Source organism: Monopterus albus, unplaced genomic scaffold (genome assembly GCF_001952655.1).
Source record: "Monopterus albus unplaced genomic scaffold, M_albus_1.0 scaffold32.1, whole genome shotgun sequence".
NCBI classification, from domain to species: Eukaryota; Metazoa; Chordata; class Actinopteri; order Synbranchiformes; family Synbranchidae; genus Monopterus; species Monopterus albus.
The window spans coordinates 731554-744202 of record NW_018127912.1 but is presented as its reverse complement, the minus strand read 5'-3'; the positions used below and the strand labels follow the sequence as shown (position 1 = coordinate 744202).

Here is a 12649-nt window from a genome sequence, read left to right as displayed (position 1 = left end):
CCCTGCCCACCCTGTGTGCAGCTCAGAACTGGAATGCACTGTACTGAGAGCAGCAAACCTGTAGTCGGGCTACACTACAGTCGGTCTCTGTCGGCTGGAAAGAGAGTGCTACCTAAACTGCATTTTGTACTGATAATATAAACAAGCCAGTCACATACATTTTTTTCATTTCATTCACAATGTTGAGCACCACATATAGCTTCCAATAGTGTACTAAAATAATGCTTGTTGAACCATGGCAGCCTGCAATCTACCTAAAACTATAACGCTAACTCTCTGTTGGTGTACTAAAAAGTACAAAAAGAACTTTGATGTGCTGAAATATAAACACTATGTACAACTTTCTCTGGAGTGCTGTTATTTTTGGCAAATTGTCAATTGTCAGGGAAGTGGAAATTGAGAAGACAAAGTATAAAGATGCTCTAAATCAACTGGACCCTGCAGCTCCTGTCTCCCAGGCTCACTGTGCCACAGCTGGAGAAAGCTGCCACAGGAGTGCACCATGGATACCTAGTGTATCCAGTGACTACACAGGTTTCAGCCTTATATGTGCACGTACACATGGAGGGGTTGGCTGTTGCACCAGGTGCCAATCCATGCAACAAGATATCGTGCCCAATGGTTTGCACGGTATCTGGAGTGAGTGCAAATAAACATAAACATGTGCGAGTGTCCTTTCTATTTAGCATACAATCTGGATCACACTACATAATCATCACATTAAGTATGAGGAGTCTGTGTGTCACCAGTTTGTTTTGTTTCCAATTAAACAGGGTGAAGCAGATGAACATACATTCACTTTCACACAGGAATACTACACACAAGCACATACACAAACACGCACACTTACTTTGTGGAGGGAAAAAAATCATTCTGAAGTAAAACACAATTAAACAATAAACCCTGATGAATGAATTTAATCTCTCATTCACATTGTTGGTCCACTGATGATTTTCAGCATCAGTCATAAAACCATATTGCCTCGACAGATGCACAGTGTCGCACACATCATATTCATGCGTTTAAATATCATACAAGTTTTGGCCAGACACACAGGGCCAAATATGTGCAGCTGAATTTCTACATACCATTGCAGAAAGGTATTGTTCAAAATAAAAAAAATAAAAAAACATATGCTCATATATTATACATTGAAAATGCATCTCCATGCTGCCTTTCTCCTTCTCTTTTCTTTCTGCTGCTTTCTCTCATGTGGGAGGCGGCACTGGGCACCCAGCCATGCCACATCAATATGCGTGCTGGTGAAACGCTTCCCCTGCTTCCCCGGTGATGCAGTCACCGAGGCCTGCAGCAGAGGGAGTGGTGGCTAATGTCATATGGCAGGTCATGTTAGCTGATAGTTAGTTAAGGGAGGTTAGCAAGCTAACACCCCCACTGCGGGTGTGGAAGGCCAGATCCAAACTGGCCTTGTCGTAGCAACCTGCCGTGGCGACAGCCCGTTGACGCCGACAACGATAACCAGTGCCACCCCGGAGGCACCTTGGATTCTACCCAGGCAAGGTTCCCTGGGAGCCCTGGTTGCCATGGTGCCAAGCTGAATTTGGGTCCAATAAATGTGTGGGGAACAAGCGGTGGGCTGGGCAGGGGGACAGTTGGGTGTAAAGAAAGAGCATATAGAGAAGGAAAGGGGGGATCTCTGTGTGTGCTATGGCAACCTAAAACTCAACCATGCAGTCCTAAAGGAATCAAATAAACAAGACCTGTTTAGATAAAGCTAAATGAATGAATGAGCAACAAAATAACATCACTGATAACCTATAAAAGCAAAGTATGAACTAGGAGAGTGTGTGTCCTGGATGCAGCTGATAACCTACACATAGGGCTTTTAAATAATAAACTTGGCAATGTGAATGACAGAATGGGTGTATTGTGCCTTGCACTACTCTCACATTGGAATTGAAAGCAGAAAGCTCATCTGCCAGATCAGACGAGTTAAAGCGACACTTCTCATGTCTTACACTGCAAGGACACTTCTATAAACAAGATGTGCTCTTAAAAGATTAAAGTCGAGCTAAAAAGAAGCAGGTTTAAATTGCTGTTAATATTCACACTAAAGTGTGCCACATTTAAACAAGCACTCTGTCGCCTAGACTTCACTAAGTGGTTGGAGGTGACTTAACCCTGATCTCTATAGTCATTATTCATCTCCTCATATTTAAAAAGTCTGCATGATGGAAATGTGCAAAAGGACTTTTTAGCACTTGCTTTACACATGGCTCTCTTGGCCAACAGCTGACAAGCTAAATTATGAACAGCTGAAGCAGAGAGCAAATCACAGCACCTTGCTGTAGCCAGTTCACCGCGGTGTCCCTGAGACCCCAAGACTCTAATCCTTCCAACCTGTAACGTGTACAAAAAAAGATCTGCTACTTGGCTCATAGGAGTGTAAATCATAGAGCACAGCACTCTGTCTGGAAAAAATAACCTTGTATAGTAAGCAGACATGCACATATGCACTCGCACACATGCACACTTGTGCATACAAGCACATAAGCTTTGCCAAAAGCACAACACCCCTATAGCGCTTTGTACCAGATACACAAACACACACTGTCATCAGCCTGTCCCACAGTTCTAACCCCCAAAACACAATCCTTCCCTGAATCCACAAAAACACTGTCTGTACTCCCACCTTACCCCACTAGTTTAGACTGTGTCCACCTCCCACCTGCTCTCCACCCCCCCACCACCACCACACATGAACTAAAACACGCACACTAACACAATTCCACTCCAAACTCATCCTGTTATCTAAACAAGCGCTGTCCTCTCGTCAGCGTCAGTGGGTTCCTTTCTCTTTCTCCTCAGAGAAAGGACAGACTCTCCTGTTCACAGATGAATGGAGTCTTTTGATGAAGCACTGAGCCTTGTTTACTGCCACTCCATTTATTTACCGGCCTGTTTTTCAAGTCGTCATTCAGGGACACTCTACCAAACGCTGCCCACCCCACCCTCCTCACCCTCACCCGCCCAGCCCCCTTCCATCTCATCCTCTAGCCTATCTGCTAAACACATATACATCCTAGCCCCCCCCCCCACCAATCCCATGTTGTTCTCTATCCCGTTTCATCCTTCTTTCTTCTCTACGTCTAGTTTGCTAGATCTGTGTCCAAACTGATTTGAAGCTTACTCGCTTACACAGACGCATGCCAAATTTGATTCTCTGCATTCTGTTGTGCTCCTCAGCTATAACTCGCTCATTGGCCCCCTCTCCACTTTCTGTCCTCTCTAAACTCTCCTTCTCATGGTGTAACAAACACCAAATGAAGCCCTCGAAAAGACTGTCTCTCTAAAAAACAGATATGCACAAACTGGTAAAAAAACATCCATCATGAATGATGAACCAGCAACCTAAACTTAATCAATGGTCAAATGAAATCTCATTAAGTGAAGGCAATACATTTATACAAAACAAAAGAAGAACTAAAACACAAACAATGCATCATATCCCAAATAAAAATGCTTTTACTGAAAATATTTAATCTCAAAAATTTTAACAACACAGACTGCTCAAATATAAACTGTAAAGATGGTTTTAAAAAAGGCAGAATGCCAGACTTTGTAAAGACATCAACCAAATGGCTGGCGGTACAACGTCTTCGCATACTAGATGAAAGAAACATCAGAAGTGAAAAAATAAAAAAAAGCCCTCACAGTCAAGACTCACAGCCCCATGATGAAAAACAAGGGCAACGGTCTATTGAGCACTAAAATGTTTGCGCTTACAAGTTATTATACATTTTTCTGTTGCTGCAAACAGGAGTCCGGGGTGCTAATGAGGCTAGTGGGGGGCATTCATTTGAACCCTAAAGAGGAATAAAAGAAAAGGGGAACAAGTGAAAGGAAGAAAAGAAAAGAAAGTGAGGATCAGAGGGAGGAGGTTGGCAGGGACTGTGTATGAAAATTTGGCGTCTTCCATACAGAGAGACTGCACCGTGCCAAAAACGGCCGCCGACACAACTCCTCTCACTTTCTGAACATCAGACTCCTTTGCTGTGTTAATCTCGCCCACATAATAATTTCTTTATTCTTCAACCCACATGCGCAAAATAAAATCAAGTAAAGGTTATTTTTATTTATTTTTTTCTAAATCAGTACTGACCTAACTTTTTGTTCCGCTACAGAAACCGCCACTTGTTAGGGGGAAATAACTCTATGTTGACTATAAAATAAAGACAGCAAAATGAAAAGAGATAGGATTTTTGATTTTAACTATAATGACTGTCATTCTACAGTGACTACAGCTGTGTGGCGCTGAAAGGCGTTGCTAGCCAGACTAGGCAGCCGATGCCAGGGCCTCACTGTGAGTGCAGTGCCGTGAATGAGCCATGTTCCCTGGCTCTCCCTCCTTTCTGGCTGGCCAGCCTGATAGTGAGCACTGGTCACTGTACTCTTTCTCGTGCTCCTCCTCCTCCTCTCTGTCTCTCTGAGGTCGGGAAACCCTCCTGGAGCGGGTATATGGTTTTTGGGGACAGACACATTTCATGGTTGGCACCACTACAAAAGCCTGAAAAGAGACCCGGTGCTGGGAAGACACAATATTAATACAGACAATACCACCCCCTTGCTGTCTGTGACTCTCTCTTTTCTCAACTGCCTCCTTCTTTTCTTTTCTCCTTTTCTTACTTTCTCTAAGTTTTTTCCAAATAAAAGTGAAAAAACAAAATCACACTCAGCTTAAGTAACGAATGAGGTTTTTATCGCTGTGTGCTTAGTTTAGCCTACGCCCATTTTTATGACAATCGTTAATGTGTTTCAATGTGTAATTAAATCTCAACAATGGGCATCACACTAAGTACAGCTGTGAGTGAAAACACCCTGTTTTCTTTAGACAACATGAAACTTTGCTTAACGTTTATATAAATACCATACCAGAGGTCCATATTAGAGAATAACAGTAATCGTTTATTTATTAAATTAAAGAGATGCATGTATTTTATTTTCCATATTATATTTCTACAAATAAATTATAACCCTTTATATGAGGGCCTACATATACTGTAGATGAAAAAAAGCATTTTAGAACTTTATATCCGACACTGATTAATATAAACTTAATTTTGTGGAAATATAAAGTGCACAAATGAGGTTACAGCTACCTTCAAAAGGTTAAATGCTGTGGAAAACCACAAAGGTCTGCACCATTAGTAATGAATAAAACACGTGCTTAATTTGACAGAGATAAGATTTATGTCTTCCGTCATAAAAAAACAGAATACAATCCAAAAAAATGTCCGCTTGCTTTTCTACCTGTGTTTCTCCTGAAGAGAAACAGGAAACCACTGACAGCTGAGTTCATTCAGAAAGACGTAATCAGAGAAAAACAGACAGTGCCAAATAGCACAAGCTGCCTCATTTGTCTGTTTCACCAGGATGATGGCCTCCCAGTTTCATTGGAATAATCTATTTACCTTTTATCTCCCAGCACTCAAACTCTTTAAACAGAAGGAAACAGATGCGGGTTGACCACAAATGTTGAGTGGTTGGACTCTCTCCCGCATTAGGCACAGCCAAAGAAAAAGAGGCTTAAGACTGTTAAGTAAAAACCAAAAAAACAAGGAGCTGTTTCTAGGACGGATGCGTCATATCACGGAGCATGCCAGTCTTCACTGGTCAATTTAATGGGAGAGCAAAAACATAACGTTGTCTCTGATTGGGCTTTTCCATCTTCCCTTGAGTCTGCTAGTGTCATCATGGTCTCATGAGATAAATGCACACCCTGCAAGTTTGGATTAATTTCTGTCAGTGACACCCCAATATTATACTTGTGTGTGTGTGAGTGTGTGTTTTGGAGCAAGTGAGCGCACAAGTGGGCTTTGGCTAACCTGACACCATTAGCTATTCAAATACAAAGATTTTTTTCCATAGCCAAGAATAGTGTGCGAAGGCTCCCTCTTACTCAATCTCTCTAATGTGACTGGCTCTCCGTCTAGCTTAACCTTTCAGATCTGATAGGCAGCCACCTCAACATGGCCCTGACACCAGACAGAGACATGCAAAAGAAGATGCAGACGAGATCCCCCAGCGAACGTTTGCTGATGCCAAAGCCGCACTGCATGTGTAGAGCTTTTCTTAGCCATCACAGGCCCTGTTCCCACCCACCACTCACACACACACACACACACAACACAAAAGCCTCAGACCTGACAGATTCCCTAAGTGTTGAGATTTCATTTAATCAATTACTGCTATGCTGAGGGTCATCCTATGCTGTGCACACACACACACACACACACACCACACAAGGACAGTCCACTCAACCCTTGTGATGTCATGGGAGCTGGAGGAGAGATCCAGGAAGTAATTCAAAACAGATTATTTTCACAGGAGAAAAAAATAAAAATACCGAGCAGCAGAGCAGTGGGAACCTGTGGAATCCATCCCAGTACCCCGTCACATTTTAACACATTGCAAGTCATTTATCACATCCACCATGGCTGTCAGGATGCTTCTCTCTTTCTCTGTTTCACTCTCCCTCTGCTCTTCTTACTTTCCCCATTCTTTCTCCAACATTTCTTGCCCAACCACCCACTCACCCATAAATCCAGAATACTCAGGGAGTTTTTCCTCAGTGATGAGCACAAGTGGGGCTTTTATTTGTGAATCCTTCCTGTGGTCAGCAAGTTGGCTTGTGGAAGGGGGGGGGGGGGCCACAGCGCTAAGCTTTCTCTGAGCTTTCTCACAGCGTATTCCAAAGCATGACTACTGCTACAGCGAGAGGGAGGAAGGATCTGGCACTATAGACCGTGGAGCGTGGAGTGTGAAGCGGTCATGGCAGAAATGGCATGGCGAGCACATTTCACACCTCCCTTGGAGTGACTGCAAATTTCCTGTACTGCACTTTTGATTGGAAACACATTTGAAACATCTTTTCATGATCACACTTAACGGCATGCAAAGGAAAGAAAAGAAAAAATAAAGAGCAGTAAGAATGAGATCCAAAGTATGACTAAGTGCACGGAACTAACTCTGGACCTGACAAATATTTTTTTTCTTTGTCTTCTTTTTTTCCCCACCTTGAATAAATCAAAAATGTGCTGACTTTGAGCTAAACCAGCACACAGATTATAAATCAAGAAGTCCTGTGAACACTATGAGAAGCAGTTAAATGACTTCTCCTCATATCCACCTAGTCCGACTGACATGGGTGAGAATTGCATATAAACTAGCACTGTGCCTATCCAACGCACTCCATTCATGGGTTATCACGGAGACCCTGCCAGTTTGGGGTGCTTTGACAGACCACTGGCACATCCGGGCCAAGAGATCACTATCTCCATTATAGTACCACTCACTCATGCTTAACAGAACACTAAAAATAATGTACTACTAACTATACTGACTCACAAACCAGTTGCCATGTTCATAGACACACTACTCTGTCTGATTTGATGCTTTTTATCTAAGATGAAAAGCAGGGGGAGAAGGCTGTGTATTGTGACAGCGAGGTTTGCTCTGCAAAGGCTGCAGTGGTGTTACGCTCCGTAAGAGAGAGGATCTCAAATGCTGGCTGGCGGCAGAACAGCCTGAGAAAGCCTGACGGCAAGCCCAGAGATTCCCCGTGGCAGCTTTTGCCACTCTGTCATAAACAAAACACAAGACGTCTTTCTCTTCTTCCCACACCAACGGGGCTCGGGCTCTGCCAAACAGAACAATCACTATCGCAGCCTCTTCTCCTTTCCAACACACTCTCTCTCCCTCTCTCTGTCTCCTACAATATAAACAAAAGAGATCAGCAGAGGCTTTACCTCTGTGAGAGCAACAATGAGGGCGATGTTTAAGGAGACAAAACAAAAGTGTGCATGGGATCAAAGAGGAACGACAAAGACAGAGATGCTGAAGACTGACAAAATGCAAACCAAACAAAAACAAACAATGAGCACATCTTGTCAGTCATTGTGCGACTGAGGCAAAAAAAAAAAAAGAAAGCACGGGTGCACATCAGTGTAATACATAACGTGGCCTTCATGCCTGATGGCTCACAAATATGCATTTGCAACTTACAAGTAAATGAGAGCCAAGCCTGGTAACAGTGGCGACAGGTTTGCAGAAAGCTGTTTGTCCTCTGTCTCACTCTTTCTGTCTGTACATCCCAAGGTGCTGCTCCAACCAGGCTTTAAACTGAGCATTGGCTCTTTGGAGGCAGATAAAAGCACTAAAGCGCACTGCGTTAGACCGATAAGATAAGGCAGAGCACGTAGTAAGTCCACATTATGAATGGGCAGCACACTGGGCAACCATTCTAAGCAGCCATGTGTTTTACTTCACTGCTGTAAACCAAAGTAATGTAATGACAAGTGCGCAGCAACAAAGTGGAGAAGGGGCAGCCAACAGTGCGGCAGAGAACATTTGTCATGACACATTCACAGTTTCTGTGTGTGTGTAGTTTGGTTGTATATGAAAAAACTGAAATATGACATTGTTTCGCTTATCAATTTTTCAACATTATGCTCTGGAGCCACATGCCATAAATGAAATACTTACTGCTTTTAAGAGGACTGGATTATGTTCCTGAATCTAGCATTTCCCTTCTCAATACGTTGTGAAATTTTGAAGGGTCTAAGGATTAGGTGAAAATTTGCTTTAATTATATACGCTCAAATACCAAGCATTATCATCATGATTCCTATCCAAAACTAAGACAACATTTCTCTACATTAGGTGTATTATTTAACTTACAAACTAAATTTTTCTTGAACACACATCCAAAACACAGCTCACTGAGCCAGAATCCACAAAGTTCATTTTGAAAACACTGTCTCTGTTATAAGCCACAGAAAAAAAATAAAATCAATTATGTGTGAGAAACAATTTACCAGAAAAATATAGCACTAAGACATTTCCTCTGTCTGCTGCTATGGTTTATCACCACCACAGACAGACTGACGGAGTGAAGCTGGAGCTGTTGCCAGGATTTGGCAAGGGCTATGTGAGCTGTTTGGCCTGTACCTGTGTGTGTATGTGTGTCAGAGAAAGATAGAGGAACGGCTGTGATAGCGTTTGGCTATATTCACGTTAGCGGGTACCAGGAGAGTTCTGCCTAGGCAGACTGTGTGTGTATTTGGGCTGTGACTGGGGACTGCTGTATATATACATATATATTATTATTATTATTTTTTTTTTTTTGCAATGTGGGGAAAAAACTACAACACTGCCAGTGTTTTGGCTATGTGTGTAGAGTACACACACTGAAGGCTACAGCGATGTTTGGCTGGGTGTGAGCGTGTGTATCCATGATGGTGGCTGAGATACAACAATGCTTGGCTGTATCCAACTGTATCTATGATATTCCTTGGCCGAGTGTGCGTGCTGTGTGGGTGTGTGTACGCAATCGTGACTAAAACCGTGTTTGGCTCTATGTGTGAAAGTGCGCTACAAAGATGACAGAGTTGTTTGTCTTTTTTTTTTTTTTTTTTTTTTATAAATGTGTATCTTTATTTAGCTGTGTTTGTGTGTGTATGGGTGTGAAGGTGGCTGCAGCATTACTGTGAGCACTGGTGTTTTGTGTGTGTGTGTTTGGCAGCAAGGTCCAACATGGTGCTAGCGTTCAGGCAGACGGTGAAGGCAGCAGCAGCCTGTGGCCTGAGAACAGGAGACTCGCAGCTCTGCTCTCTCTCTCATACACACACACACACACACACACACACACACACACACACACACACACAAAATCTGGGCTGTGGCCAAATGACAATCCTTGGCTACAATGGCCTTATCGTGGCACATACACTTCGACAGACTGAGTACAGTCTTATAAACAGCGACTCATCGCACATAAACACAAAATTTGACAGTGGTGATCATCTCATAAAAACACTAACACACACAGACATGCAAATTTCTTCCTATAAAAAAAACAAAATACATGCTCGTATGAAGCCGCAAAAGCCTCGCTCAAAAAGAATTAAATGTGTACTTGGCAGAGCACGCTGACTAAATGCCCTTGACACACACACATGTATTCTTTTTATTGCTGCTGATACTATCATGGCATGTACGCAACCAATAAACCGAAGGTAATCAGAAAAAATATTAAAAAACACAAAAACAATTTGGTGTTTGCTCAGGGAATAAAGTAAGAAAGGATTTGGCATTTTTTCTCAGAGGTAAATATTTACTTCATTTATGTGACTGATTATTGTAAAATAAACACTGAATTAATTAATTTCATATTTTATTATTAGATATCTCAGTTGTAATAATTCTCTCCTAATCTGGAAACAACCTTTTAGTGCATTTTTGAAACTTCCTACAGTTTGGTTTATCTGTATGTAGTTTTATTTATGGTACTCCCTCTTTATCTAATCATGTACAAAGCAAGTGTTTAGGTGTTTTTCTATGTGCATGTCTGTGTAATTATGCAAATGTGTGTATGTCTATAGGCATATGCACACGGGCATGTATAACAAGTGTTTATCTGTTGGCATCCCTCCCTACTGGACACATACCTGGCGTGTGGACGAAGTATGCCAGATAGAGGTCCAGCTCTTTGACGGACACTCCGATGTGATGCGGCTGGACGCACAGGCCTGGGTTGGTGCACTGTGGTGACTTGACCAGCCGTTCCCCGTCCGTGCTCTCCAGGGGGCTGCCCTTGAACAAGATGACCATCACCAGGTCCAGTCGCCACACCTTATCAGCCTGGCGCAGGCAGTCGATGCGACGGATCTTGCCCTTCTGGTCAGGGTTGGACAGCACACAGCAGGGGGGCTTTTTTCCTGTGATGGTGAGCACAAAGTCCTCACGAAACTCAGGCCGGATGTCCTTGCGGAGCTTGGCCAGCAGGCGCGAGGCCCACTTCTGCTTGATCTCTGGCTTCTCCCCCAGCAGTTCATCCTTCACTGCGCGTTCCTCATCCTTGGTCATCCTCTTTTCATGCTTCTTGAAGTACTTGCGCTTACGGGCCTGCAGGTTGAACCAGGTGTAAGCGAAGGCGCGGACATGGGGCAGCAGGGCCTCGATGAAGGGGTGGAATTCATCCTGGATAAGGGATGAGGACGGGGGGAGGGTGGAGGAGGAGAGGGAGGAGGGGGGGAAGCAGGAGGAGGTGGTGGAGAGAGAGGGTGAGAATGGGGGAGAGAAGGATGGGGAGAGAGGGAGTGGGGGTGAGGAAGGGAAGAGAGAGGAGAGGCAGTTAGCACCGGCACGCAGCATGGAGGAGCGGCGCCCGCTCTGTGTGAGAGGCGGGAGAGAATGAACGAGAGGCGCCGAGAGAGAGAAAGAAAGAGAGAGAGAGACAGAGAGAGAGAGGGGGAAAGATGCTTTACACTCGCTACCTAACACAGACATCACATTGAAGGACACACTTCACAAAACACTGAACAATACTGAGAGACGGAGGTAAGAGATGAGACAGAGAAATTAAACGTCTGCTAACATGGTTTTCCTCACACAATAGTGGAGGAAGTATTTATGTGCCTGTCTAATATAAACAAATGTGTTAGTTGTAAATAAAAGTACTACCAGACTTAGCCATTACAAAACTACAACAAAAGCACTAATTCAAATTCAAAAACACTAATTAATTTAAAAAAAAATTCTAAACATTTTAGAACTGCATCTGGAAAAGTATAAATCTTGTAAATACAACCTAGCATATGTATGTATGTATACAACACTGAGGTAATCTGCAAACTAATTTACCATATAAATTTTAATGATTAAAATTAAGACAAAAATTGATGCATTAAAAAGACAGCACAAAATCTTTGCCCATAAATAGCATAATTGCATTCACATTCAAAACTACTTAATATTCATTATCACAAAAACACAAAGAATAACACAGTAGTTACCATTTTGCTCTCTCATCATAAATTCACCCGTCGATTGCTAAGAAACTTAAAATGCGCCACAAGTTCAAAAACTGGATAGTTGAGGCAAAAGGCGTTGAAGTGATGCCGCATATATTAGAAATCAAAAGACTGAGGGGGGGAAAGAATAAGCTAAACTGTCCAATAAAAGCAGCAGGGGGGAAAAAAGCTGAGAAAAAGAAGACAGGCCAAGGGGGCGCAGTGTAATACCAGCACAGGAACACAGGAGGTACTGTAGCAGGAGCTGCAGGAGAGCTGCTGTTCAAGAGTACAACAGAAGGAGAGTGTACAGAAGTTCAGAAATCTCTCCGTCTAAAAGGATTAAAAAAAAAAAAAAAAAACACCGGCCATGCACAAACACAATAAAATAGATGTTGCAGTATAAAGGATCAAATTGTCAAAAACTTAAATAAAGCCTCTGCAAAAAAAAAAAAATGTAGAAAAAATCTTGTTGAAAAAACAATAAAAATGCTTGGCAAAGCAGAGCGTGCTATTGGTTCAGTTCTGTAGGATCTGCATAAGACTTGCGGAGAGGGAGAGAGAGAGAGCTGGACAAGGGGGGTGCAGACAGAGGAGAAGAAGGAGGAAAGAAAAAAACAAAAACAAGAGGACCGAGTCAATGTTGGAAGAGTGTGCACGACCGCTGGCAAACCCGAGTGCTGCTTCTTTTTTCCCCCTCTTTCTCCCCAACTCTGTCTCTCTCTTCCTCTCCACTTTCCTTCTCTAACCATTGACTGAGTCTGTGCCAACACGCAGAAGGCCCACCTATTTGGCACCGAGTCTCAAACAGCCCAGCCCATTAGCACGCTCCCAGC

General features: G+C 43.0%; 1 protein-coding gene across 10 annotated transcripts in view; it reads right to left on the bottom strand.

Moving 5' to 3' along the window:
• The window catches only part of nfixa (nuclear factor I/Xa), a 139791-nt gene that overhangs the window by 60044 nt on the left and 67098 nt on the right, over window positions 1-12649 (bottom strand). For 9 of the 10 annotated variants that reach the window (XM_020596931.1, XM_020596933.1, XM_020596930.1 and 6 more), the window contains one exon: window positions 10470-11001. In XM_020596931.1, coding sequence (XP_020452587.1) covers window positions 10470-11001 — 532 coding nt within the window. Of the gene's footprint in view, window positions 1-10469; window positions 11002-11816; window positions 12561-12649 lie in introns of those variants that run through there. The other variant, XM_020596934.1, reaches the window with a different exon arrangement.